This window comes from Thunnus maccoyii, chromosome 11 (assembly GCF_910596095.1).
Source record: "Thunnus maccoyii chromosome 11, fThuMac1.1, whole genome shotgun sequence".
Taxonomy (NCBI): Eukaryota; Metazoa; Chordata; class Actinopteri; order Scombriformes; family Scombridae; genus Thunnus; species Thunnus maccoyii.
The window spans coordinates 7,372,764-7,399,287 of NC_056543.1; the positions used below are offsets into that span (position 1 = coordinate 7,372,764).

The 26,524-nt window shown below is 39.1% G+C and overlaps 2 protein-coding genes across 7 annotated transcripts in view; one reads left to right on the top strand and one right to left on the bottom strand.

Annotated features, from left to right (window-relative positions):
• The window catches only part of col5a2a (collagen, type V, alpha 2a), a 73,954-nt gene extending 57,870 nt beyond the window's left edge, over positions 1 to 16,084 (top strand). For both annotated transcript variants that reach the window (XM_042426546.1, XM_042426545.1), the window contains 38 exons: positions 86 to 130; positions 422 to 475; positions 734 to 832; positions 1,024 to 1,068; positions 1,154 to 1,252; positions 1,350 to 1,403; positions 1,525 to 1,632; positions 2,307 to 2,360; positions 2,532 to 2,630; positions 2,756 to 2,809; positions 2,939 to 3,037; positions 3,128 to 3,181; positions 3,482 to 3,535; positions 3,629 to 3,682; positions 3,841 to 3,894; positions 4,473 to 4,517; positions 4,604 to 4,702; positions 5,883 to 5,990; positions 6,192 to 6,245; positions 6,471 to 6,524; positions 6,831 to 6,884; positions 7,014 to 7,067; positions 7,225 to 7,332; positions 7,521 to 7,574; positions 7,802 to 7,855; positions 8,347 to 8,508; positions 8,954 to 9,061; positions 9,269 to 9,376; positions 9,472 to 9,525; positions 9,606 to 9,713; positions 10,035 to 10,088; positions 10,245 to 10,352; positions 12,091 to 12,144; positions 12,298 to 12,405; positions 12,680 to 12,986; positions 13,428 to 13,609; positions 13,877 to 14,119; positions 15,089 to 16,084. In XM_042426546.1, the coding sequence (XP_042282480.1) occupies positions 86 to 130; positions 422 to 475; positions 734 to 832; positions 1,024 to 1,068; positions 1,154 to 1,252; positions 1,350 to 1,403; positions 1,525 to 1,632; positions 2,307 to 2,360; positions 2,532 to 2,630; positions 2,756 to 2,809; positions 2,939 to 3,037; positions 3,128 to 3,181; positions 3,482 to 3,535; positions 3,629 to 3,682; positions 3,841 to 3,894; positions 4,473 to 4,517; positions 4,604 to 4,702; positions 5,883 to 5,990; positions 6,192 to 6,245; positions 6,471 to 6,524; positions 6,831 to 6,884; positions 7,014 to 7,067; positions 7,225 to 7,332; positions 7,521 to 7,574; positions 7,802 to 7,855; positions 8,347 to 8,508; positions 8,954 to 9,061; positions 9,269 to 9,376; positions 9,472 to 9,525; positions 9,606 to 9,713; positions 10,035 to 10,088; positions 10,245 to 10,352; positions 12,091 to 12,144; positions 12,298 to 12,405; positions 12,680 to 12,986; positions 13,428 to 13,609; positions 13,877 to 14,119; positions 15,089 to 15,235 (3,453 nt within the window). In that variant the 3' untranslated portion in view covers positions 15,236 to 16,084. The remainder of the gene's footprint in view (positions 1 to 85; positions 131 to 421; positions 476 to 733; positions 833 to 1,023; positions 1,069 to 1,153; positions 1,253 to 1,349; positions 1,404 to 1,524; positions 1,633 to 2,306; positions 2,361 to 2,531; positions 2,631 to 2,755; positions 2,810 to 2,938; positions 3,038 to 3,127; positions 3,182 to 3,481; positions 3,536 to 3,628; positions 3,683 to 3,840; positions 3,895 to 4,472; positions 4,518 to 4,603; positions 4,703 to 5,882; positions 5,991 to 6,191; positions 6,246 to 6,470; positions 6,525 to 6,830; positions 6,885 to 7,013; positions 7,068 to 7,224; positions 7,333 to 7,520; positions 7,575 to 7,801; positions 7,856 to 8,346; positions 8,509 to 8,953; positions 9,062 to 9,268; positions 9,377 to 9,471; positions 9,526 to 9,605; positions 9,714 to 10,034; positions 10,089 to 10,244; positions 10,353 to 12,090; positions 12,145 to 12,297; positions 12,406 to 12,679; positions 12,987 to 13,427; positions 13,610 to 13,876; positions 14,120 to 15,088) is intronic.
• A 154-nt stretch (positions 16,085 to 16,238) lies between these two features.
• The window catches only part of gulp1a (GULP PTB domain containing engulfment adaptor 1a), a 91,793-nt gene continuing 81,507 nt past the window's right edge, over positions 16,239 to 26,524 (bottom strand). For 4 of the 5 annotated variants that reach the window (XM_042426551.1, XM_042426553.1, XM_042426552.1 and 1 more), the window contains 8 exons: positions 24,123 to 24,221; positions 23,823 to 23,960; positions 23,472 to 23,588; positions 22,196 to 22,282; positions 21,151 to 21,381; positions 20,816 to 20,954; positions 20,554 to 20,648; positions 16,239 to 17,865 (listed from right to left, as the gene is read on the bottom strand). In XM_042426551.1, the coding sequence (XP_042282485.1) occupies positions 17,794 to 17,865; positions 20,554 to 20,648; positions 20,816 to 20,954; positions 21,151 to 21,381; positions 22,196 to 22,282; positions 23,472 to 23,588; positions 23,823 to 23,960; positions 24,123 to 24,221 (978 nt within the window). In that variant the 3' untranslated portion in view covers positions 16,239 to 17,793. The remainder of the gene's footprint in view (positions 17,866 to 20,553; positions 20,649 to 20,815; positions 20,955 to 21,150; positions 21,382 to 22,195; positions 22,283 to 23,471; positions 23,589 to 23,822; positions 23,961 to 24,122; positions 24,222 to 26,524) is intronic. The other variant, XM_042426555.1, reaches the window with a different exon arrangement.

The following is a 26,524-nucleotide window of genomic DNA, read 5'->3' on the forward strand; positions in this document are numbered from 1 at the left end:
GATTCTGCATTTTTCTCTCTAATGTTGCAGGTTTTGAAAGTAATGGGTAGTCTAAGTGTCTAAGCGATGAGTTTTTGTCTCTTAGGGTAAGCGCGGTCTACCTGGTAACATCGGAAAACCAGGTCCACTGGTAAGTCAGCATTGATGCTTATAATGTGCTATCCTTTTTTGTTTGTTTGTTTAATTTAGTTTTTCCACACTTCAATAAATGTGAATGCAAATTATTTGTTGATAATTACATGTCAATTTCACTCGATTGAAAAGATTAATAACTTCACAAACAGACTGATAATAAGTAATGGTATGGTAGCTGTACCCTGCTATACCTGGGTGACCAGTATGTTTGTATACTTCTATGTTGTATAAAGGCACATTTTCTGGGTTTTCTTATAGTCTTATTGTTGTTATTCTTGGTTAACAGGGTCCCTTGGGTCTCAGCGGCCCACCTGGATATCCAGGAGGCCCAGGAATGAAGGCAAGTACAGTAAAACACACAATACACACAACACTCCCTTTGGTTATATGCTCAGTGTGATGGGCCCAGATAATGATTTGATTTTTAACAAATCATTTATTCACTTCTCTTCATTGTATTACTACATTATAATTATTGATTATTAACCTATTAACATTATAAGTTTTGTTTACAGAATATAAACTACACAACATACAATTAAATGTATTAGTGCCACATTTCTGTATGTTAATTGTACTTTGTGATTGTCTTCCACAGGGACAGCCTGGCCCCACTGGAGTCCGGGGTCCAGAGGGTCCACAGGGACAAAGAGGAGAGACTGGTCACCTGGGGAGAGCTGGACCAGTTGGCCTCAGGGTTAATTTCTTACTTTACTCATACTTCACACATCATACGCATCACATACTGCAGATCATGAGGGAGTTATTCCTGCAGCACCTTTGATCAATCAGTTGTGTTGGAAAACCAGCCTAGGTTATTACTATACTTAACAACTCAACATGGTGTGTTTCTTTGATGATCTAATTGGTGATATTTTGTGTTCAAAGGGACCCATGGGAACAGATGGTGGCACGGGTACCAAAGGACCAGTGGTATGTACATAGTTTTTAGTTTAAACAATATATTTACTCTTAATGTTCATGTTTACACTGAGGTTACATGGCTGACTCTCCACAGGGTAATCTTGGTCCACAAGGTCCAGGTGGCCATCTTGGACCCCCTGGCCCACCAGGACCTCAGGGAAGCACCGGTCAGCCTGGTATCAAAGGACAACTGGTATACTGGCTCTAGCTTTTCTGTGTATAATCAATTCTTGCTAAGTGAGTTTTTTGATGTGTAGAAGACTCACACTTTTTGCATGTTTGCGTAATAGGGAGATGTTGGTGTGCCAGGATTTAAAGGAGAGGCTGGACCCAAAGGAGAACCTGTAAGCAACTAAATCTACTATGCTTTGTTAATGTCTCTTGACATGGACATGTAATTGAAGTAAGGGGATAGGTAAGACTGGTTCTTAATTTGATTTTGTGGCTTGTGTGTCAATTTTGTAGGGTCCACAAGGTGCTCAGGGAGTGCTTGGACCTCAGGGTGAAGAAGGAAAGCGAGGAACTCGGGGAGATCCCGGTTCTGTTGGTCCCCCCGGTCCTGTCGGTGAAAGAGTGAGTCACCATTTTTCCTCCTACTGTAATATTCATCAGTCAGAAGGCTGTGCACCATTTTTCCTCCTGCTGTAATATTCATCAGTCAGAAGGCTGTGCACCATTTTTCCTCTTGCTGTAATATTCATCAGTCAGAGGGCTAAGCTTTAAGGACAGGGGTCATCTCAAAAATGAATTCAATAGAAAAAAGTAATCACTTTGGGAGTTAACTCACTTTTGGTAAATTGATTTGTGAAATTGGAAATGCTCCCACTTATGTGTAAAATATGAATATATTGCCTTATGGATGATGGTAAATTAAGGCTTGGTTGGTTAGCGCTGTCACTTCACAGCAAGAAGTTCTGGGTTAAAATCTACTGATGTGGAGTTAGCATGTTCTCCTCGTGTGTGTGGGTTTCTTCTTGGAGCTCTGGTTTCCTGCCACAATCCAAAAGTTGGCTAAACTGAAGAATCTAAATTGCCCCAACACTGGCAACTGCATCTCCATGACCCTGAACAACATAAACCTCTCATAAACGTTCTTTAGAGAATCAACACAAGATTTTGATCTTTTTGTTTGGTTTGTTTGGTTTGTTTACTCCATTGATCTGGTTACATACAGGTGTAACCCAGCTTTCGTGAGAGAATAATAGTATAACTGTGATAAAGAATCTAAATCATAATCTGTTTTTCAGGGCGCTCCTGGTAACAGAGGATTCCCTGGTGCTGATGGGTTGCCAGGACCGAAGGTACAGTTATTGTTTCTAGAAATTGGTCTAATTCTGATTTTATGTTTCAAGCAAATGGGGCAAGAAATTACATGTTAACGTGGGAGAATTTGTGCTGTAGATATTTTCTTTGGAGCTCACCTTTCAGTCAACAAATTGAAATAATTATCATCTATATTTTTCTTTCTAAAGGGTGCTCAGGGAGATCGTGGAACATCTGGCCCTGGTGGGCCAAAAGGTTCTCTAGGAGACCCTGGCCGTACAGGAGAACCTGGTCTACCAGGTGCAAGGGTAACACTGAAGACCTTAGCATTTCACTTTTTAGCTACCATATCTGTCAATTCTTCTATTTATCCACTTTAATTATTTGTTCTTACCCATTTCCAATGCTTACATTTTCAATCTCCTCCCCAAAGGGTCTTACTGGTACCCCTGGAGTCCAAGGGGCAGAGGGCAAGCCAGGACCACTGGTAGGTCACAGTCCTTAATCACAGATTAGACATTGTGCATACAATGTGTTTTTGTTACAAGCATTACAAGTTAGCTGCGATGAATCATAGGGGATGGTTAAGTCAAAGTATGGTTTACTTCTTGTTTAGGGTGCCCCAGGTGAGGATGGTCGTCCAGGCCCTGCAGGGTCCATTGGAAACAGAGGTCCCGCAGGAACTATGGGAGTACCAGGCCCCAAAGGCTTCACTGTAAGGCTGCAGAGTCACTCACACTTTGCATTAATAGTCAGTCTGTTTCTCTCTTGTTTTGTTTCTAATTCAAATGTTTTACACTCAAAGGGTGACCCAGGAAAGACAGGTGAACAAGGATCTGCAGGAGTGCCAGGTCAAAGAGTGAGTATTATTTATGAATGAAAAAAATTGTTGTTTTCTTTGTTTTGCAATCAACAGGGAATACGAGGAACAGGATGTATTAGCACAATAAAGACAGTTGATTTATTGATAGCATGTTCTGTCGAATTTTTTGTACTATTTTTCCCTTTCTTTGATTTCCCAATGATGTACTTAACCACAAAAGTCCTTAGGTCTTCTGAAGTTACTTAAAAACCCCACATACACCTTTTGGAAATAAGTCTACCAGTCCCTTCCAGATGTGGAATAGGCAGGTTTTTTAATTGTCATTTTTGTCTTTAGGGTCCTCCTGGGAAAGATGGAGAAGTTGGGCCTGCTGGACCTCCTGGCCCATCTGTAAGTGTCTGCTTTCTCTTTTGTTATATTCATGTCAAACATTTTTTTTACTGTTATCATAACTAACACAAAAACTAATGTCTCTTTTCAAAGGGTGTTGCAGGAGACAGAGGAGAGCAAGGCCCTCCCGGTGTAAATGGATTCCAGGTGTGTAATTGTTCTTTGCTGGTGGTAAAATGTGAGAAAGTTTATGAAAATGGACTTAGATATGAAAAGACGAGGCAGCAATGAAAATTATTAGACCTCAATCTGTGCTACAGAAATGCTCTGATGGTTATGTTCTGACTGTTCTCTTGTGTTCTTAGGGTTTGCCTGGAAATCAAGGCCCCCCTGGAGAACCTGGAAAACCAGGTGACCAAGTGAGTACAACAAAAGCTATAAATGCTGCTTTAGACAATATTACAATTGATTTAACCTCATTCCATCCAACTTACTATCTTTAATGTTTTTTCACATTTGAAATGTCATATTAGGAGCTTGATAGGGGTCAGCATAGATGGCGCTATTAAGAGGCTACTTCCCCAAAATTATCACTGAAAAAATTGAACCTTCAACAAAATCATGATTTTATTTGGGCAGTAACTACTGGCAAAAGGCTAAGCCTTCCCTAAATTTACTGCTGGCTGTTATGCACCCTACACTGCATACTGGTAAAGTTAAAATTATGAAAACACCTGTGTCAGCAGTTCAGCGGTTGAAAAGACAGCAGCAGGTTATGTAGGCCTGAAGTTCGCGACACCTGACCATGCTCGCTTAAGGTTGACTGACCTTTAAGGTGGACAGGCTATCCTTATTTTAGTGACAATCTCAGCCGCTCCTCCGAGTTTTGCTCAGCCCCCCAACCCCACACCCCAGTCACCCCGTCTCTGACCCTTAGCCTCCCCAAGCATAATGTTCATGACCCTACGTTAATTGCTCCATTGTCTGTTTCTTTCAGGGTATTCCTGGAGAGCTTGGTGCTGTGGGTCAAATTGGACCAAGGGTAGGTGAATGACACCATGCTGACTTGCATTAATTTTCATTTTTAGTGAATCTGACTACCTGAAACTGATAGTATTTCTTCTGCAGGGTGAGCGTGGAATTCCTGGAGAGAGAGGAGAAATGGGCACAACTGGTCTGCAGGGACCTAAAGGAATCCCTGGTGCACCTGGTCCAGATGGGCCAAAGGTACTGTACAACGCCGTCACCTTTATGTGCAGTGAAAGTAAAAGGAGAATACTGAGTGCCAAATGCCGTTATCAGAAATTAAAGGCATACTATGCAGGGTTTTCCTAAAAATATATGTATAGACTCATACAAAAATAATCCTACTCAATCATCTCTTATGACCCACTAGTAGTGTGTGGCTGTATGTATCTACAGAGACCATGCCCTCTGCCTGTATTTTCTTTCTTTTTCTATTATTTTGCTTCAGTGTTTCCCCTACTTCTCTGTCTCTCCTCTGCTGTGTGCAGAGTGCTTCTCCTCTGCTTTCTGTGTCTATTTGGCCAAGGGCGGGGCTGAGCTACACACACACACATACACACACACAGCTATGCAGAGCAGAGAGGCCACAGCAGACAGGATGAAGTGTGTACCATGGCTACATTCACCATTCACACAAAATCTGGTACCTTCCTGCAGGTTTGTGTGGAGGTGTGGGTGTGATTATTTGTGCTTTAGAACATATTTGCCAAGAAACAAGCAGAAAATGTTTTATTTCTCTGATTCACAGTTTTGTTCTCGCTACCGCTGCTCATTCTCTTCATTCACTCTCTAGCTTGCTTGACCACCACTGCTCTCTCTCTCTTTCGCTCTGATGTTGTTGAGCCAGGGAGGAGGGGCCAAATTTGAGTGCTGTGTTTACAAAGAGCAACTGAAAAATCCTACATAGTATGTCTTTAAAGACATTTGCAAGAGGTGGAAAATACCTGCAAAAAATATAGTCCTGAAATAATTAACTGATTAATTGATGAACATGAAGAAGGAAATGCATTCAACAAGTTTGCTAGACCTCAAGGATGGAGAGAGATACTGAATACAAACATAATATTTGTTTTGTTTGATATTTTTATATCATTAATTGAATGTGCTCGGGTTTTGAACTAACAAAACAAGTATTATGGAGCCATCAACTTATCTCTCTAAGCTCTGGAAAGTTGTTACAGTTTTTCACAGTTTTTGGACAATTTATGAACCAACAACTAATTGATTAATCAAAAGTGAATAATCATTGGTGAAGTTGAGTATATAGTATAGTATAGGTAAAGCTAAAACAAAAAAAGTATGTTTGATTGTATATATTCAAAACATGCTCAATACCTGTAAGATATTAAAAGCCTGCTAACTTCGGTGTTTGTCACTGAAGGGTAGCCCTGGTCCCCCTGGTGCACTTGGTGATGTGGGTCCTCCAGGTCTTCAGGGAATGCCAGGAGAGAGGGGCATCTCTGGCCCGCCTGGACCTAAAGGTGACAGAGTAAGTGAATCACAATTTTCTTTTTAATGTCAGTAATTCTTTGATATGGTTTACTTACATGTTATACTGCTAATCAACTAAATGTATCTCAGTGCACAAGGGGTTTATTTATGGGGATTTGGAGTGCTGATATGTGTTATTACTGTGTACAGTAAATAAAAAAAAACCTTACATCTTTGCTGATGTCTGTCTCTTGTATAGGGAGCAATTGGTGAGAAAGGATCAGAAGGTACACCTGGAAATGATGGAGCGAGAGTGAGTAATGTTTCTTTCACTCACTGCAAACAAATTTTGTGTTTGCTCAAGCAGGAATCAGGAAGTTCCATTTTACACTTGGAAGAAAAAAAGAGCTAAAACTGATTATGTATTAGTGCAAGCTTGAAACTTGTCACAGCTTGCTCAAAGAAATGTGTCCACTGACTTGACTGCACAACTTACTGGTAACAGTAGTGCTAAACCGGATTTCTTTACTGTCAACAGGGCGCTCCAGGTCCGCTTGGCCCGCTAGGACCCGCAGGGCCCAGTGGTGAGAAGGTAGAGTATTTTTTCTCAGACATCTTAAGAGGCTGCTTGAATAATGAACACAATGAATAAAGGTTAGGACTGCATGAAGTTAAAGTTATTTGGGGTGGAAGTGTTAGTTCCCATGATGCCCACTATATGCCTAAATCCTTCTGCTCATTTAATTTTCTTGGCTGCATCTGACTTTATACTCCAGCTTGTAAAGGACAGTTTTTGGCTTGCAGTGTTTTGGCAAACATAAAAATACTGGATTCATGGGACAGCACAGTTTCAATGACCAGTTGCATTACTGTCAGTGAACTTGTGACATCTTTGCAGGGAGAACCTGGACCCAAAGGACCACTTGGACCTGCAGGATCCAGAGGAATGCATGTAAGTAGACCTGGCCAGTGTTTTCAGCTTGTACATTAAGTCTGTTTAGGCAATGTTTATTGTACTGCAGTAATTGAAGCATACATTATTACAGAGTGCTTTGATGTAATAATTTATCTTCAACTGCAGGGAGCAAGAGGTGACCCTGGCCCAATCGGTGCTGTTGGCTTTGCTGGACCCCCTGTAAGTCATATTTTACATTGTATATAAATTACATAATTTTCTTATGAAAACAATCCTCTCTGCTTTATTTCCTAAAACATATTTATGTCCTAAAGTGATCCTTCAAGAGGTGACGTAAAACTGATGTATTCTTTCAACTATGACTTACATTTTACAGGGTCCTGATGGTCAACCTGGAGTTAAGGGAGAGCCTGGAGAACCAGGCCAGAAAGGAGATGCTGGGTCTCCAGGACCTCAGGGCTTGGCCGGTGCTCATGGACCTCCTGTGAGTCGCAAACATATAGAAACTACATGAAATAGTTGTTCTGACACATTTTCATGATATCTTAAATGGTGTCATCAGTCAACTTTGTACTTTTAATTGGTCCATTGGTGTATGAATTCCTTCAAAAATATTTTGTGCAAATAATGCTGTATGATAAGTCATTTTATAATAACAAGTTATTTTTGTAGGGGCCCATTGGTGTTGCTGGACTGAAAGGAGGAAGAGGAACACAGGGTGCACCAGTAAGAGCATTTCATAATTACAGAAGTGTTATGTTAAGGTGATATTAGATGAAAAAGAAATGATTCCGTGAGCAAAGGAAGGGTATAACTCCTGATTGTTCAATTCATCTTACCTCTGACATGTTTTTATAAAAACTTTAACCACTATATCCTAAGTCTCTACTCTTTTTTTTTTTTTTAACGTGTAAAGTATTATCTAAAGACATTGTATCATTTTTTGCTCCCAGGGCCCCACTGGTTTCCCTGGATCTGCAGGAAGAGTTGGCCCACCAGGCCCAACTGTAAGTACTCAGTGTGAATAAAACACAGTTGGGATAACAGGAAGAAATATTTGTCATATGAGCTTAAAATTCACCAATGTCTCCAGTATTGTAAAGCATCGCAACTGTGCATCTGTCACCAATCATGCACCCACCTGATATGTGCAGTATGTACAAATATTTGTACTTTAAGACCTCAGTATCCTTTAAAGGATCAAAAATGGTTGTCAGATTGTCTAACAGCATCTGAAATCCCCTTTCCCATGTGTTGGTGGTAGGGAGGTGGCTGTATCTGACAATTTTTTAACTTTCCAAAACAGACAATCAATTCAACAATCACGCACACTTTACACAGTGATTGGTCAGCTGTGCAGAGGTGTATAAACAGTTTTGCTTTTATATATGATAGGACAGCACTTCATACAAACTCGTTTGTTTGAAAAATATTGAGAACTTAATGCTATTCGACTGCATACATCTATGTGTCTCATGAACATAACCATTCCTGCCAGGGTCCAGTTGGAGAACCTGGACCCCTTGGAGCCCCTGGGAAAGAGGGTCCTCGAGGTCTCCGTGGAGACCATGGGTCCCCAGGAAGACAAGGAGAGCGAGGACCAGCTGGACCACCAGGGAGCCCAGGAGACAAAGGGGACTCTGGAGAGGACGGACCCACGGTAAATTGATGTTTCAGTTACTTTTACATTGTGAAATTACATTTTAGCTGCCAGTTTAATCCTGCCTGACTTACACCAAGACAGGAAATATTTAAATTGTCATTGTGTAACCACTTGGCATCGGTTTTCATTTATATAACTATGTTTGAATTGATCAAACTCCTGCAAGTTGCTAAATATATTTAAAGTTCTAATGAAAAAAGGAGAAAGTGTTTAAATTCAACTTTAACATTTTATGTATTGATCTCAGCACTCAGTTTTTACTTGAAGTGACGTGTCATAACTATAAAGTAGAGATAAAAAAAGAGATTGGTGTACAGTATATTGATTCTTCTCAAATTGAAAACACAATTGTTTTTTCAAGTTGGGATACACAGGGGTCTCAAAGCATGACTTTAAAACTTGATTTCCTCAGTATTTTTCTACATGGTGATCTTGGTTTTAGGGTCCTGATGGTCCTCCAGGCCCAGCAGGAACTACAGGACAGAGAGGAATTGTGGGTCTTCCCGGTCAGAGAGGAGAGCGAGGGATGCCAGGTCTTCCAGGGCCAGCGGTCTGTATCATTTTCATATTTGACTGAAATCCTGACTCTCCTGTACATTGACCTTTCTTTTGAATTTAAACATAAATCATATTTCACATGTAACTTTCCCACCAGTCAATCTATTGCATATTTAATTTCAATGCTTCTACAGTATGTAGTTGGTACTGATATAATCTGTATTTTGCTGCATTGTTAGTTGCCTGTTTTATTTTTTAGGGTCCACCAGGAAAACAGGGAGGCCCAGGTGCAGCTGGAGATAAAGGTCCCCCAGGTCCAGTTGGTGTTCCTGGCGCTAATGGACCTCGTGGGGATCCTGGTCCTGATGTAAGTATACATTTTCAAATGGTTGTGGTTCGACATCACCGCAAGGGCATCTCTAACATCTACAGATGTCTTAATGTTTTCTGTCTGTTCCTTAGGGTCCTGCTGGATCAGATGGCCCACCAGGCAAAGATGGTGTTCTAGGACAAAGGGTAAGAGACAAAGAGACCGAAACAATGACCTGTGTCTTTCTTTACATGTTGCAAGTGACTGACAGGTGATACTTTTCCAGGGAGCAAGAGGAGATCCCGGCCCAGAGGGTTTGGCTGGTCCACAGGGACTTCCAGGCACTCCAGGTCCTGTTGGTGTACCAGGTGGTGCTGGAAGGAGAGGAGATGCTGTAAGTGGAATTTTCACCTTCTTTCTTTTTTTTTTTTTTACCTCTGCTAGGGCCAGAAGTTTCTGTTCTGTGTGTCAGTTTATCTGTCTGCCCATCAGTACAATACAAGACTGTGTTGAGAGATTTACACATTTAGATGATTACATTCTTGAAGCCGAGTTGATTAAAATCCTGAGGGCATGTTGGAGCGTGAATGAATTTAATATGAAGTGATAGGAATGATGTGTTTTGTATAACAAGTACAGTTGTTGGAGAGTTTTTCCAGTGTTGGCAGAGGTCTGTGGTCCCTCAGGGCTTTCTCACAACTCTGTTCATTTGCAGGGCTCAAGAGGACCTGTTGGTCCACCTGGCTCAGCTGGAAGGCGAGGATTAGTGGTGAGTCTCCAACCAAGAATATCTTGAGTTTATGTGGAATATTATGCTAGAAGAGTCGACATATAGTAGATGCTTTGTAGATTTATTTGACTAAATGTTACAATAAAAAACTTATCCATTTTAAAACAATAAACACATGAAATGTATGTATTTCAGGGACCCCAAGGACCAAGAGGAGATAAGGGTGACTTGGGTGATCATGGAGAAAGAGGGCAGAAGGGACACCGAGGTTTCACTGGTTTGCAGGGTCTTCCAGGACCTCCAGTAAGTCAGCGTGATGCTCAATAATCTGATCAGAGCATGCTGAGTCATCTGTCTTCTGATTCATCTCAAAGTCCTTCCTAACACACTTTGTGTATATAGTGATCAAAAGTTTAAATGCAGTCACTTAACTCTTAATATCTGGTTCCTTTAACTTTTTTCAACTTACACAACTATCACATAGAATCTATGATTTGCAGAGCATTTCACATAATATTCTCAACCATGTTCCTAATGAAGGGAAACATGTTTATACTGTGTCGACTTATTCGCTGTATCAGACAAAATGTTCAACCATAGTCAACATGAAGTTACATGTAAAGTGACACAGTATGTTATAACATCGAAAGTAGCTGAGAGCTGAGAGACGCAGAGTTGTGTGAATGTAATGTGGGAAAATCTATGGAATATTATTTGTCAATATTTCAATATACTCACCTCTTCATTTTATTTCAGTGTAGCTATTAAAAGTTTAGAAACAGAAATCTATCTGACTATCACAGGTGTGATATGGATGAAAATCTCTGGTATGATATAAATGACAGACAACATTTGGAGTAGTTAACAGACTGTCTAAGATATTTTCTTATCTGTTTCAAACATCTGCAGGTGTGAACAAATGATTTGCTGCACTCTGTTGAAAAAAAAAATAGTAATAACTTTATTTGTATAGCACTTTCCAAACAAAGTTACAAAGTGCCTTACAATAAAACTGAAAGCCATAAAAACTAAGCACATTATAAAAACACAAACTGAGTAAAATGGACTAAAATGCCATGAAATACAATGAGATCACCGAAAAGCAATTTTAAACGAATGGGTTTTTAACAGTGATTTAAAAGACGAGACAGGGTTGGCAGCCTTGATCTCCTCAGGCAGGTCATTCAGATGTCTAGGAGGGTTGGTGAAATGTGATCATGTTTCCTAGACCGAGTTAAAATCCTGGCAGAGGAGTTTTGGATGAGCTGGAGGCGGGAGAGGGACTTTTTGCTGATGCCAGAGAGCGGGGAATTACAGTAGTCCAATCGACTGGTTATGAAAGCGTGTATGACAGATTCCAGGTTTTTGGCAGAAAGAAATGGTTTAATCCTTGAAATGTTTCTGAGATCAGAAAAACAGGATTGAACCACTGGATTAACATCTTTATCTTGGGTGAGGTTTTGATCAAAAATGACACCAAGGTTTCTGCAATGATGAGTTAATGAATGAGATAGTGAACCAAGACTGTTCAAATTTGGTTGTTTGCACCATCTTGACCTATGATTAATATTGCTGTCTTATCAGCTTTTACCTGCAGGTACATTTTTGTGACATCTACATGTATGATGTCATTCAGACAGTTAAAATAAGTTTAAATAAGATTGTTTTTGTTCCTTTTGGCTGTCTTAGTTTTTTTCTTAGTATTTTCTTTTTGGATACTAGAATATTTTTTATGGTAAGCAGTGTGGAGGACAAATCACTAAAACTGGAACTGTTATTTCTATGCATCTATACAATTTCAAACACTGTATTATATAATGCAGCGTAGGAACATAAACACAGATCTGATGCTATTGTATTTAGCAACAGACTTCTCTGGTGCAGCTGCCAACCTGTTTCCTGTTTGAGTATCATACAACAGGTTATAGTCATCAAACGCAGGTGCAGTTGTGCATTGTGTGCATTCTTGGGAGACCTTTTATGTACAATGTGTAAGTCATATGTATTGAGAGAATGATACATATTTATCTCTCGCTTTTAGGGTACTACAGGTGAGCAGGGAGCTCCAGGAATCATTGGACCAAATGGCCAGAGGGTAAAATGCTTCATTTACATTTGTTTCAGGAGGAAAAACTATTTTCTGAATGTCATCTTTTGCAAAAACATCATCATATTACTATATGTTTCAGTTTCATGCCAGCATTCAGTTTGGAATTAAACTAATAGTCTTTATTGAAATATTATTCAGGGACCACCTGGGCCTATCGGACCTTCTGGAAAGGAGGGAAACATTGGACAGCCGGGGCCGATGGGACCACCTGGAACTCGTGGACTCAGTGGAGAAATTGGACCTGAGGTATTATCTCATTATACAGTGTAGTAGGAAAATTCTTGCTTACTTGTGTAGGACTAATAAAAGATTGCAGCACATTTAGTGTAAAAAAAACAGGCAGTAAGATTTTGTGTGTGTTAGGAATGGCTGTAAAAAAAACACTCAGACCGTCATTAAATCATTGAACATCTTTTAAACAGATGTTTAAGGCCAATTAGATTGCTTTTGCGTCTCATTATTGTATTCATGAAAACACAAAAAAACAACATAAATCTTTTTCCTATCCCTAAATCAACAGGGCCCTCCAGGAGAACCTGGACCCCCAGGACCACCTGGTTCACCAGGACCTCCCATAGCGGCTATGGATGACCTGTTTGGACCACCTCAGGATTACGACTCCGGCCCTCCTCCCCCACCAGAGTTCAGCGAGGATGAGGCTATGCCCAACAGCAACTCCACCATAATGCCAGTGGATCCCGGCGTTCAGGCCACCCTGAAGGCCCTCACCAGCCAGATCGACAGCATGAAGAGCCCAGACGGCAGCAGGAAACATCCTGCCAGGACCTGTGACGACCTGAAGAGATGCTATCCCATGAAGAAGAGTGGTAAGTCTTTGGGGAGATTTTATTGCTCCAAGCAGCCAAGTTACATAATGTTTTGCAGTAAAATTGTGTCAAGTCTTAGATTTAAATTGATTGTTGCTACATTAATCTTACTGGAACAAAATATTGAATATTAGGAAAACTTGTTTTTTACTCTTTAAATGTGCTGACCAGAACTGCAACAATTAATATCAATGCATTAGGAGAGACTGTGCGGTGTGCTCTATGAATTTCAATCACATCCCTCTTCTCTGTCTTGGTCCTCTACTTTATTATAGTCTTATCTCATCTGTTATTTTTCCTGTTCCTTGTCCCAGTGCTGTCACAGATGATAAATCTAGAAACATTGTAAGGGCATGTTGCCTCTGAACTGTGAACTAAAATGGCTTCCATGTAATATTAGTGATTTATTTTCACATTCATCCTGATCTTTTTGTTATTTAGGTGAATACTGGGTGGATCCAAACCAAGGCAGTGCAGAGGATGCCATCAAAGTGCACTGCAACATGGACACCGGAGAGACCTGCATCTCTGCCAGCCCCTCCAGCATACCTCGTAAAGTGTGGTGGACCTCTTCCAGGAACAAACCTGTGTGGTTCGGAGCTGACATCAACAGAGGAACACATGTGAGTGGTTAATGCAAGGCTGTGTACAGCAAAGTTTAAGTAAGAGTAGTTTCATACCTTATAGTTGTAAAAAATATGCAGTTGTTAACTGAAACATTATGAAAACTAAAGACTGAGAAAGGTGTCCTCAAAAAGAGCCTTATATGTCAGCACAACCAAAATCTGGGTAGTGTGTGGAAGTGTATTATTAGTAGTGCATGATGAGTTCTTGATGATTCGGGTAAGCCTGTTAGACCCTGGATTAACCAGCTGTATTTGTGTTTCTAGTTCTCTTATGGCAACAAAGATCAGTCAGCAAACTCCATCACAGTCCAGATGACATTCATCCGCCTGCTCTCCAAAGAAGCATCTCAGACCATCACCTACCACTGCAAGAACTCTGTGGGCTATAAGGACGAGAAGAATGGCAACTTGAAGAAGGCTGTGCTCCTCAAAGGCTCCAACGACCTGGAGCTCAAAGCAGAAGGAAACAACCGGTTCAGATACACAGTGGTGGAGGACTCCTGCTCAGTAAGTTCCCACATCTCTTCACATTATTTATAAGCTGTATCAAAGAACAAGGAATGACCTTAAATATGCTCTATATTTTCTGTCAACAAATCCCATGAAAAGACAGAAACCAAAGTGTTCCTGTCTGTAGAACCTCAAACCAATTCATTCCTAGTGAAGACTTTAAAATGGCTCACAAATAGAACATTTTCTTTTATTTCAAAGAGGTTCAGCCATCCCCGAAAACCACTGTGAAGCTTCAAGGAACATTTTAACAAATGTTAAAGCTGCAGCAATCAATTTGTTTATAAGAACAATGGGTCAAATGACTGTGTGTATGTAAATTGGCGCTCTTAACTTAACTGTTTGGTTCACTCTCACCACTCTCATCAGCATTGTCTCCAGATGTAGCAGACAGTCTAAAAAAAAAATTAAAAAAGCAAAAAAGCTCTGATTAACACACTCTATGCTTTACCTGTCCATCACCTCATAGCAGACAGATAAAGGTAGCGACTAGCTGGTGAACATACTGTCGCACAGCATTTAGCGGCTAAAAAACACCAGAGACTATAACAAGAGCTAAAGGGAGAGTGAATATTGGCCTTACTGTCGCCAGATGGCCAGAAACACAACTCCAAATTAATGGTAATGTTGCTGCATGTCTGCTGGATATGAAATAGGTGTTGATAATTCACATAATTCAGTGTGTTGGCCACAAAGACAATACTTGGTAAAAATCCATTCAAGGGATTTGTTGACGATAAGGAAATATAAAACATATGCTAAAGGTCTTAGGTTGCCATGAAAAAAAAATCCCAGATGAGATTTATTTGTCTGATGCAATAATGCTTTATAAAATATGCCTATGTGTGTGTTTGTGTGTGTGTAGTCATTAAAACACAGTTCACTATTTTATTGAGATGTAGCATTCCTTATTGTAGAGAACAATGAAGTTACTGACTGAACTTCTGTTTGTCTTCACTTTTCCAGCAAGCAAATGGCAACTGGGGCAAGACAGTGTTTGAGTACAGGACACAGAAAACAGCAAGACTTCCCATTGTGGATATTGCACCTGTGGACATTGGTGGCCCAAATCAAGAGTTTGGCATCGATATCGGGCCTGTGTGCTTCTTGTAAAATCGTCAGCAGGGATGCGTCAAGGAGAATCCTGAGACTATTGAACTGACAGCTGACGCGATCAGCCACATTGTACATACGAGTACTGAGGACTATTCTGGCCCTTTGGCAAGATATTTATTGTGCCTTTCAACCCAGTTCAAGACATCAAAGATTTGTAAGTTAGATGAATGTTTGGAATTTACATAAACAATTGGTAAAAAAAAAAAAAAAAAATCAGAATCATTCCTCTGTCTTATTGTGTATGTTTGACTTCAAGCTTCCTGCGTTCTAAGCTCACTGTGGTCTAAAGATCTAATTTCACAAAACAGAGTCCAAAGAGTTACCAAAGATTTATGAATCTGAAAGCTTTAAAATGTTAATTATAACTGCTGTTTCATAGGCCCAAAACCATTCCACTGAAGCCTATCAAATGCTTTGTCCCACCACTACTCGATCTCATAGATTTGTCTATTCTTTTTTTTTTTATTTTTAATGTTTGAATATAAAAAAAAAACAAACAAACATTGTGGTGCTATTGAGGAAACTAATCTAGCCGCTGATGCGTTCACCAGCGCGTGTATTTTCTCCAGACAGTTTTGATGAACCAGTGTCTGTATCCAGTTATTTGAAACTCTGTACCGGTCATGTAGAGCATTAAAGAAACATCATGACTGTCAATTCCTCAGTGTTAGCTACCTCGTCACCGAAACTGAGAAACGATGACACTACATGTAAATCTTTGTTTCACAGGTGCTGTTTTGTAAGTAGTGTGATCCTTGTGCACTTCTCCCGGCTACGCGGTACAGGGCAGGGTTTGGGGATGCCAATAAAGATCTTTCTGTCAATGATGGAGAGACGAATGAGGTATCATGTGAGTGGTGTGTGGTGATTTGTAACTTTTTTTTTTCTCCTTCAACTGCAATATCGGACAGTTAAGGTAGCACAGAGTATTCTATTTTTATGCATGTCAGTTCCCCCCTTTCAGTATCCTGGACTTATATGCTCTTGAAATCTTTTTTTATAACATTTTTTATAGAATACGGTGGCTGTGAGTGCCTGTTTGCTTTGTATCTCTTGCTATGCAACAAATTAAACCAAATGCCTGTTAATCCCCCAAGCTCCTGTCCTATTAATTCAGGTATAGCTAGGTCATTTCCTTTCAGTTTGTCTTTTTGCACACAAAATCTAATTTTACATACTGTAATGTGTAGATTAAAAAAAAAAAGCAAAACAAACAAAAAAAAACATTTATGTACTTTAAAATATTTTCACAGTTGTTTTTTAACTTGAGCTGTTGAATGTGCCTTCAAGTAATGCTATTGTGACCATTTGGTTCTTATTTGAGTATATTTATTATAGATTTGTAACTTTTGTGAGGCGTGACTGCCTGATAACACTCTAGAAGCAGAGAGGAGAAGAAGAAATGAGGAGGAGGAGGAGGCTTTCCACACTGGAAGCAGATGAATTTCATCCTTTGAAATAAACGTTGAAAATACTTCTTTCTGCCTGTTCTTTGTTGAGATGAGTTCATTTGGTCCTTGATAAAACTTTTTTTTTATCATAGCGGAATATTTTCAGCCTTTGTGCAGCATGAAACTCAAACAAAAGGTAAGAAAATGTGATGTCAAAACCACAGAATGAACATGGATTGATGAAGTCAGAGTGACCTACTCCTCAAACTGCATCGACACATCAAATCACAAACTACAAAAAAACTTTTTTAACAGAAGACGAAACATTTTTAACAGGAAACTCATAGATCATAGTTAGCAATAAATGAAGGAGTAGTAACATTTTTTGCAGTAACATTTTTCTTTAATAACTGTAACAGCAAAGTCAATGCAACTAAAAGTAAAATAATGGGAATATTACTGTGTATGAACAGAGGTCCCCCCCCCAAAAAAGTGCCTTCTGGTGCAAGAGAAGAGGAGACTAAAATGATAAAAGTAAAAATATGACAAGTAAATACTGAGATGGCAAGTCAAATTTGTGAAATGCAAAACAAAAAAAACAAAACACAATTCAATACCAAAAACAACAGGTAGGAAGATCAGTAAGCCAAAAAAAAAAAAAAAAAAATGTCAGATTGGATTAATTAACAACATAACGTGCGAATTACTGTTGAGTAAAATATGTGCTGTTATGGGCAGGCTGCTGTAAGTTCATGTTAATGATACAGGTTTCATTTATTTTCTTGCCGGCTTGTGTTTGGCATACAAACAGGAATGTGTTAACAATACAGAATTCAAATGGTGCATACACACAAACTGTCTCATAGGAAAATTCTGCCACTGAGTGTACCATTGGACATTTTTCGACTATTTACATCTCTCATTGCCTGTGCAAGCAAAGGTACTCAAAACTACTCCTTCCATAAGTTTTTTTTTTTACAAAAATAGTTCTTTTCTATAATGGATCTGAGTTTACCTTGAAATATCGAAAAAACCAATCTAAATGCAAATGCATATAAACCTCAAGATGAAAAGTGTGACATCTCGACTCATCTGTGGAGTGGATTTTGGCACTTCTTCATACAAACGAGTTAAAAGTACGCGACAAAGAGCATCTTCTTGGCATCAGCAGCGGCTGTCTAGTGGGTCCAGAGAGAAGACGGTGCCCTCTAAGGTTAGTCCCATTTTGAACCCCTCCTGAAAGACAAGCCAGACAACAGCTGTGACCAACAGTGACTCTCCGTTAGATTACATGTCTCAGTTTTGTTGATAAACACAAAGTTTGAATGATGTTGAGATTAGAAGCAATGGGAAAATAAAAATATCTATAAATATCCGAGGGCAAAAAAGAATGAAATGCTAAACAAAATAAAGAGTACAACACTGTTGCACTGTCATGCTTGGTCATGCGTTATATCTGAGATCATAAACTCAAACAGAAACAATGAGGCATGCATCTTGATGAAGGAAGCACTGGTGAAACCTCAGCTTGAGTATCTGGTAAAAAATTCACTTGTAGCTGTTTTAATGTGTTTTCTTTTATATGAATTATTGATTTGATTATGGTCCCAATAGCAAAAGCATACTTGATAGATAACACTGTGTATATAATACATCATGGTACCTCTAAAGATTTTCATGCAAAAGGAAATTTTACAGCACAAAAAGTATTTGCTCACTGTTCTTGTTCATAAAAGAAATAACAGAAGCTCTTCAACTACAGAGCAAGAGCTGGAATAACAAGTGCAATGTGGCCTGTTCAAAAGATGAAAACATTTCACAGAAGATGGAAGAAGTTGTTTTTTTTTTTTTTTTTAAGTGACACTGGTGGGTTTTGTAACTATGAGAGCATGCGGCAGGCTTTAGAGCATACAAGACAAAAGCACAACAGCACAGAGCAAAGAGTACAAACCATCTCTGCCGCTACAAGTGAAAAGCACAAGAGATGAATTCAGTTGTTAATAATTAAAGCAGAAGAATAAGTTTGACTCAAGAAAGTGTGTCAATGCAACACTGCCTCCTACTGGTTATTGTTTAACAGTTATTTTGCAAACAGAACCACGAAAGTTGGGGTTGGAGGGTTGAACGACAAACTGCATTTCAGCTGCAGAAGTCGTTATTTTCTTATCATGCTATACTTCACTACCTTACATTTTCATGCTTTATGCAGACCCACAGAGAATGACTGACTGCTGTGGATCTGACATAAACAGCAGCAGTAATAATTGTCCGACTGCATGCTGGTTCTAACCTGCAGCAGTGGTTCTCAAACTTTTTTCTGTCATGCTGTCTTTTGGGAGGAGAAAAAGTGTCGTGCTTCCCTATTCCACTGTAAACCAATTAAAAAGGCAGGTTCACAATTGTTCAAGTCTGTCTTACATCAACAGTCAGGTATCCATATGAGCAGTGAAAGAGGTTTTCCTCGTTGTAATCATTCCTCCTGTTCATGTTGGCTATTGAAAGATCCTCTTCAAATGCGCTTTTGATGTAAGTGATGGAGGCCAAAATCCACAGTGTGTCCACACAGACATTTAGTTAGTTGAAGCTTATATGAGGCTTCAGCAGTCTGAGTTAGTCATATCAAGCGGATATCTGCCACATTTTTAGCATCAAATTCCCTCTTTGTGTTTCCTCGGACAGTGTTTCCCTGTTGAGCTGCGGTGGAAGTATAGTAACAAAAAGAGGAACTTTCACACTAAAAAGACTGTAATGTTGAAAGATATCTACTTGATTTGACTCATTTGGACTGAAGCTTCATATTAGCTTCAGATAAACTTTTAAATACATTTTTGCACAGAAGGAGGACTGTGGATTTTGTCCCCCATCACTTACATTGTAAGTGCATCATGAAGGGATCTTCTAACAGTCAGTATGAACAGGAGGAATGATTACAGCAAGAAAAAACCTATTTCAATGTTCATTTGGACACCTGACTAAAAATTGTGAACCTGCCTTTTAACTATTAACAATCCTGGGAGAGTCAGTGACAAATGAGTCAAGTAAGTTGAACATTAAACTAATATTATGAACAAAATGAACTTTAAGGTTTCATTCCCATTTAACTCACATGAGTAAAGTTAAAACATTTTCCAAGCTCCTGCTGAAATGCTGCTGTTTGACTTTCTATTCATGCTTCCAGACAGCAGGGTTACAGCTGCTTCTGGTAAGCGACAAAATAAATGAAACCAACAGTCTTGACAACAATAGCTGTCAGTTTCCTTTTCGTTTTGTTCCGATTTCACAAAAATACAATTACAACTACCACCTGCTCCTTCATTGAAATGCATAAAACATACTGGGTATTACACAAAAGACTTTTTTTATTAATTCAGTTCTAAATGAATGCCTGATAAATGTAATTAAAGAAATAAATCTCATTCACCACAGCTGAGGTCATTTAAATTGTACATTTACTGTACTCAGCATTTTTTAAAGAAATATAAGCAGGAATATAGAATTAGGTAATCCCTCACATCTAATTGTTTTACCACTCTACTGCACAAACACCACTCTGCTGTGACAAACACCATCTATTTTAACATGAATCATTTTCATAAACAAGAGTTCTGGTGTTTCTTTATGGTTCACAAGGGGGCAATTAAGGACAAACTGTCCTGACATTATACAGCAGTGATGCCACCACTGTCAGACAGCATTAGGGGGTTCTCTGTTAGGCTTGGCTGAGGCATCCTGCATGAAGCAAAAAAAAAAAACCAAAAACCCTGTGTTCGTATAAGCAAGAGAATTTTTTTTTTTATCTTCAAAGTGCTGATGCTGATAATAGGACAGACAGGAGGCCTGTGTTTCACAGTTCAACCAGCCTCCCTGCAGTTCTAAAAAAAAAAAAAAACTATGTGGAGGAATCAGATGCAGGCAGCCGCTCACCTGCATCTCATCCAGCTTTGACTGAATATCTGGAGGGAAGTCAGCTGCCCCGCAGGTGAATGGATCAAATGGCTCAGCACCAAACAGGTCTTTCCCTAAAAACACAGGGAGCAGATAAACATTATACTGACAGAAAAAAACAAGAATCCAGCTACAATCCCTCAATTCTAACTCACTAAACCAATTATCCTAAAACAACAAACAACAAATACAAAATATTATTCAAATCTTATGATGAGAAAGTGATGAAGTAAGTACTCACTTATATCTGGTGGCAATGTGGTTGGTGGTGGTGGTGGGCAGCCATTGCTGGTCAGTGTGGGCATCAGCGGTGTCACAGGGGAGAAAGGAACCATGTCGAAAATGTCTGTAGACTGTGGTTTCATGGAGATACTTCCTGCCTGTATAAAGCGGTAGAGACGGTTAAGAAAAGGTCAGGAGTTCTTCTACGTTTGCTCATGCATAAACTACACACCTATTTTTGCACAGAAGCAGGAGAAACAGCACAAAACAAAAAGAAGAACAAAGGCGGGGAGAGATAATAAGGCATCAAGGAAAGCGACAGAGCAGAAAGAAAGAGAAGCGTAGGGTGTTTACGCGAGGCCGCGGGATGCTGCATCCCTCGGTTGGCTTAGGAGGAAGGAGAGCGGGTTTGGCAGGCGGAGGAGTTAGTAGCCCGGCTGACAGGTTGGATTCCGGCGAGCTCATAGGAGTGAGTGTGACAGAGGAGATCTCCAGACAGGAGAGCGACTTGATGCTGTGACACCAGAAGAGAGAGGAAGGCCTCTGCAGCATGTACGCTTCATTAGCTGCGTTAATGTGCAGCGGCTGAGAAAAAGAGTGCACACAGAAAATGACCAGAGAGGAACAATATTATTCAGTATTATATAGCTGGAGAGGTTCAGGTAATTGCATTCGCAGGCTGTCACAAATACTGGCATTTGCCCCAATTAGATGGTGTATGTTTCGCAGTCCTCATACGACCAATCAAGTGTGTAATTACTTTGCTTCAAACATAGCTTAGACCCCAACCAACTCCCTGCAGGTAGACCTGGTCATTCAAGACCTGAGTTTAATCACACACATTATACAGTATCAGCAAACCCAGCTGTCCGTAAAAATACTTTAAAAAAAACTTTTGAACCAAAAAGTTGTGGTTGTGTATGTTTGGCTGATGTGAAACATTTGAATTATTTATATTTATTTTAAGATATATTACATTGGCAAACTGTTTTAGTTCATTCAGCAGGCATTGCGATTAAATTGAAACTACAGTATGTGACTTTTGACATAATAAATCACCCAATCTTAGTCTTGAATGAAATGAAAAGTTGAATTCATAAGCAATAAAAGGCACCCTTGTTCAGTTTAATACACTTAAGGGTTTTGCTGCTGCAGCCTAACTTGGTGTGGTACGACCATTAGCTTATGGTGGTTAATGTTAGCTAGTTTAGGTAGATATTGCATGCTGTATCCCTCTTCTCTACTTGTGTTAGTGTTACCCTACATTTTAGCAAATAACACTATATCTTAATTGTCACTTAAGGTTACAGTGGCTGTTGTAACCTTGGCTCGATTTAGTATGTAGCATCTGTTGAGTCTCTTAACTGAAGGGGTGTGTGTCCGTGCGGTTTGTCCTTACTGGTGGCACATGTGCTATCATCAGCTGTTCTTCAAGGTCTTGAAGTTGTTTCTTTAGCTCAGAGTTTTCTGTTTCCAGTTCTTGAATCTGTATAAAAAGAAGAGAAATCATTCAAATTATAGATAAACAGCAGTATGGTGTCTTATATTGTTTTACAGAAATCTTCATAAAAGATAGTGGAGGGGCAAGATTTTTTCATGATAAAGTATACTGTTTCTGTCCTGTGAAAACCAATATTTCCAAAATGTCATTTTTCATCAGCTAATAAAAACAGGTCTAAGCCTTTTTCAGATAATCCTGTGGGTTTTGAAATGGTTTAAATAAATCACATTTGGAGAAACGTTATTGTCTCTGGAAAAATGGAATCTGCAAAAAAATGTATGAAATTTTAAACAGTTTATAGTGTAGATAAAATAACTCTCCTTTTGATAGAATCAAATAAATAAGCAAATCAAAGGTACTTCTTCACATTGATGCAGAAATACCAAAATATTGAAGATATATTCGCACAATAAACACATTTATATCGTCTGATGTTATATTTATCATCACATCAACCAAATCTTTCCATAAAACTTTAAACATGTAGTTTGATCATGAATGTTAGGACTTCTCATCTGTGTTAGAAGTTCTAAAAGTACCATGGATGAAATCATAACACCTGCTGAGTTTACATGTCTCCAAGGTCTGTCTCCATGACAACCGTGCAAAATCTGCGCACTGATGAAAACACTGTGATATGGTGAAAAACTTGAAAAGCTAATATGTGGACCTGGAGTTGGGCAAGGTCAAGAATGGTCTTCGATGTTTGAACATGTACAGTAATTTTACCTTTGATTATCTCTTTTGAGTAATTTATGATTAAATGCCAAGTTTACCATATTCTTTATGTGGGAATTACATTTTATTAAGCTTATTACTGTTAAAACATAAAACAGAAGTCTTTTTAACTCCTGTTGTAGAGAGTAAAGCAGATGTAAATATTCAGAATTCTCTATTTATATTGGGATGGCTGCACAGTTCCAGCAGTGTGTACAATAATCCAATTACAGACTGGGTCTCTAACAACAGAGCTTACTGTCATTAATATTAATTACTGACATATTTCATCAACACGGCTTAATTGTCCACACTGGGTGATTTAAAACAATCAATAGAAACAAGCTCTGCATTAATTAATAGAAATATCAATGTGTCAGCATGATGGTACAAGTTTTCAAAGTAAATTAAACTCTATGTGAGAGCAAATAAGCTGAATCAACGAGACGTGATGTACTCTTTTCTGTAGGGTTCCAATCTGTTTCCTGGTTTCCACATCTTTGCCTCCAGACTCCAGGAACTTCTTGTAGGCCAAATCGAAGGCCTGACCGATAGTTAGAGTTATCTCTTCTGCCTGCAACATGACAGAAACAAGACTTGGCTATGATATTTACCTAATTGTCACAGCAGCTAGGATTATACAGTTAACACCATCATTGAATGTTGATTAAAAGATGTGCAAATATCAACAGCCAGTTAAAGTAAAGGCAATCAAAACTTGTTTAAGTCAAAAATAAATATTGTATCAAATATGTTACATTGGTTTCAATGAAATGAAATGGAAACTATCAAAGCAGAGAGCACTTACACACTTTTCACTGTCAAACACATAGCAGAGGTGTTTGTTGGACTCGGAGTCTTTGCAGATAAAAGTGAATATCCTTTTATCAGTTTTGTCATCTGCACAGAAGGATATTCTGTGTAACTGACAGTTATGCTGCACATCCTGGAAAACAAACACAATGCATATTTATTATTTACTGACTTTACAATCATGTTCAATTCCATCTTCACCTACACAATGTTTATTGTTGTCCGTAGAACAGGTGTCAACATTACAAGTACAACTGTGAAACATCCAAATTTAAAATATAGGGTATGGACTCACTTTTGTCTTGGGATCTAGTATCTTCACGCCATAAATGGAAATCTGCAATTCCACTTTAGGGGTCTTCTGCCCCTCTGACTTCTTGATATGCCTCTGAAACTGCCAATTGGAGACATTAGGTTAGTTCACCTTATCAGTGGCCTAATGACATGAAATAGCACAACTATGTCTGTCAAAAAACATCTTTAGTATCCAGCGTACATGCTTTAAAGCTGCAGTAATTACATTTTAGCCACTAGATGGCAGCAGACCAACCTGTAAACTCCTTTTTAAGTTGATACAGTGAACATGTTAGCCAATAGTTGTTTTTTTTGTTTGTTTTAACACATCCAGAATGAATGGAACAACCTAAGCATTTATCTGGAGCCATTTATCTGTCTACTTGGCAAATATAAGTCTAATATTTACTCTCCTTCTAGCTCTGTTTTTGGTCTCCACCAACCCCTGAGGGAAATATCTGCTAAATGCTCCACTGTGTTCACCAGCAAGTCTCTCAGTTTGTCTCTCTGCTGTGTGGTGCTGGGAATGTAGCTTATAGTGGATTTATTAAAGCTTTTCTATAAATGAAAAACAGCTGTTTGCTACAGCCGCGAACGATTGCCGACGAGAGCAGTAAGAGTGAACCAAAACACTAAAGTCGCCATAAAACGAAAACATTGCGATGAAAGAGGCTATGACGGTGGAGTCGGGTGACAATTTTTCTGGGTTCATAGAGTGACCCCTTTTTTACATAACACAACTTTTGGATCAAGTGTCATTACAGAAAACATTGATAATCGCAGCTTTAATTTTGCATAAGTTGAAGGAACATTTACCACAATAAAATTAATAGAAGTCCCAAACAACACAGAAAAAAACATAAATGGCAGCATGTTATCTTTAAAAGGGGGATGAGAATTTGTTAAGGAAAGCATAAGGTTAAGTGTTTTACAGGAAATTAACAGATGAGGAAATTAGGCAAATCTATGATCCGTTTTATGGGTCGTTCTTTCAAGCACCGCCAGAAACAAATTGAAGTCTTTTATAGTTACTGAGCCAAATGAAATAAATACTAACATGACTTGGCAATGAGTTTAGGTCAATAATGAAAATGTCTGCTAGAAAGGGGAGTCACTGTCAGATGTTGTATCATATCATATAAGGACACTCGCATGTAATTAATACATGTAAAAATAAGTGAATTTGCAGCTTTAACTTTTGCCTGATTTTACTCACCAACTTGAAGCCATGTGATGACAGAGAAAGTGTGTGTGCATTTGTGAAACAAGATACTGTAATATTTTTACAGCCTCTAACACTTTGATAGTTATCGTGCTGACTGATAAGACACTGCAGTATTTCACCAAAAGCATGAACACATGTCCTCGAAGGCTGTCTCTCAACTCTTTTTGCAACGCTTATTTTCATTTCGCTTTATCTTTGGAAAGATAACTTAGCCTGTCCTGACTGCCAGTGTATCTGGGAGTGTAACTATGGTGCCTTGCTCCCCAAACAGACTTTCAAGATCAAATGTAATTTAACAATGGAGGTATGGGTTTGGGAAAACAAGCCTCCCTTACAAGTGGCCTCACAGATTCAACTCTTGGCAGGAGAAAACAGAGGAGAGGCCAGCAGGCAGTGAGCACAGCCACATTTCATGAAGCTGTGAGAAAGGAGAGTTGTCTGAGTTGTGGCTGTTCACAAGGCTAGCACTGCTAGCTTGGTTAAATTTCACTAATGTTGTGGACCTGAAAGTTACTCAGTTTAAGAGTCATTCACTGGGGAATTTTACTGAAACTGGGCCCTACATCAGAAAACTAAAACCTTAAATAACAAATAAGAGTGTTTGCCAGTGCTTTCCAAAATCACCCACTGAGCATATGCTGATGCAGCCCTGACATATGGCAACTAAGGCTTCTACTTAGATAAGGAGATAAATATGTACTCATTAAAGAAAACCAATGTTGACTTTTGGTAATGCAATGGGACTTGAAGCCTGGTCTCTGGGGTCAAACTCAAACACATTGTATATCCACCTCAAGCTGTTCTAACAATATTTTTATATTAACATTGAGAATAACCTCACTTACTGTTATACAGAAGAGTTGTCCATTTACTCATCAAATGGGAACAGAGCAACATTAGTATTCATTTACGGTCGGGTTACTGGCCACCTGGCAAAGTCCAATATTCATTCTCCTTTTAGCTCTGCCAGATATTTCCCTCAGAAATATCTAGCAAATGTTTACCAGCTTGTCGCTAATCCTGTCTGTCTGCCCTTTACTGCGGGGCAGGTAGTGTACAGTGGGATTATCAAAGCCTCAGAAAAGGAAACAAGGCTGATGAAAATGGAATTTGTGGAACCAAAAAGAAAAAAAAAGACCTACAAGCAAAGCAGAAAAGCTCCACAGAGCTGAGAGGAA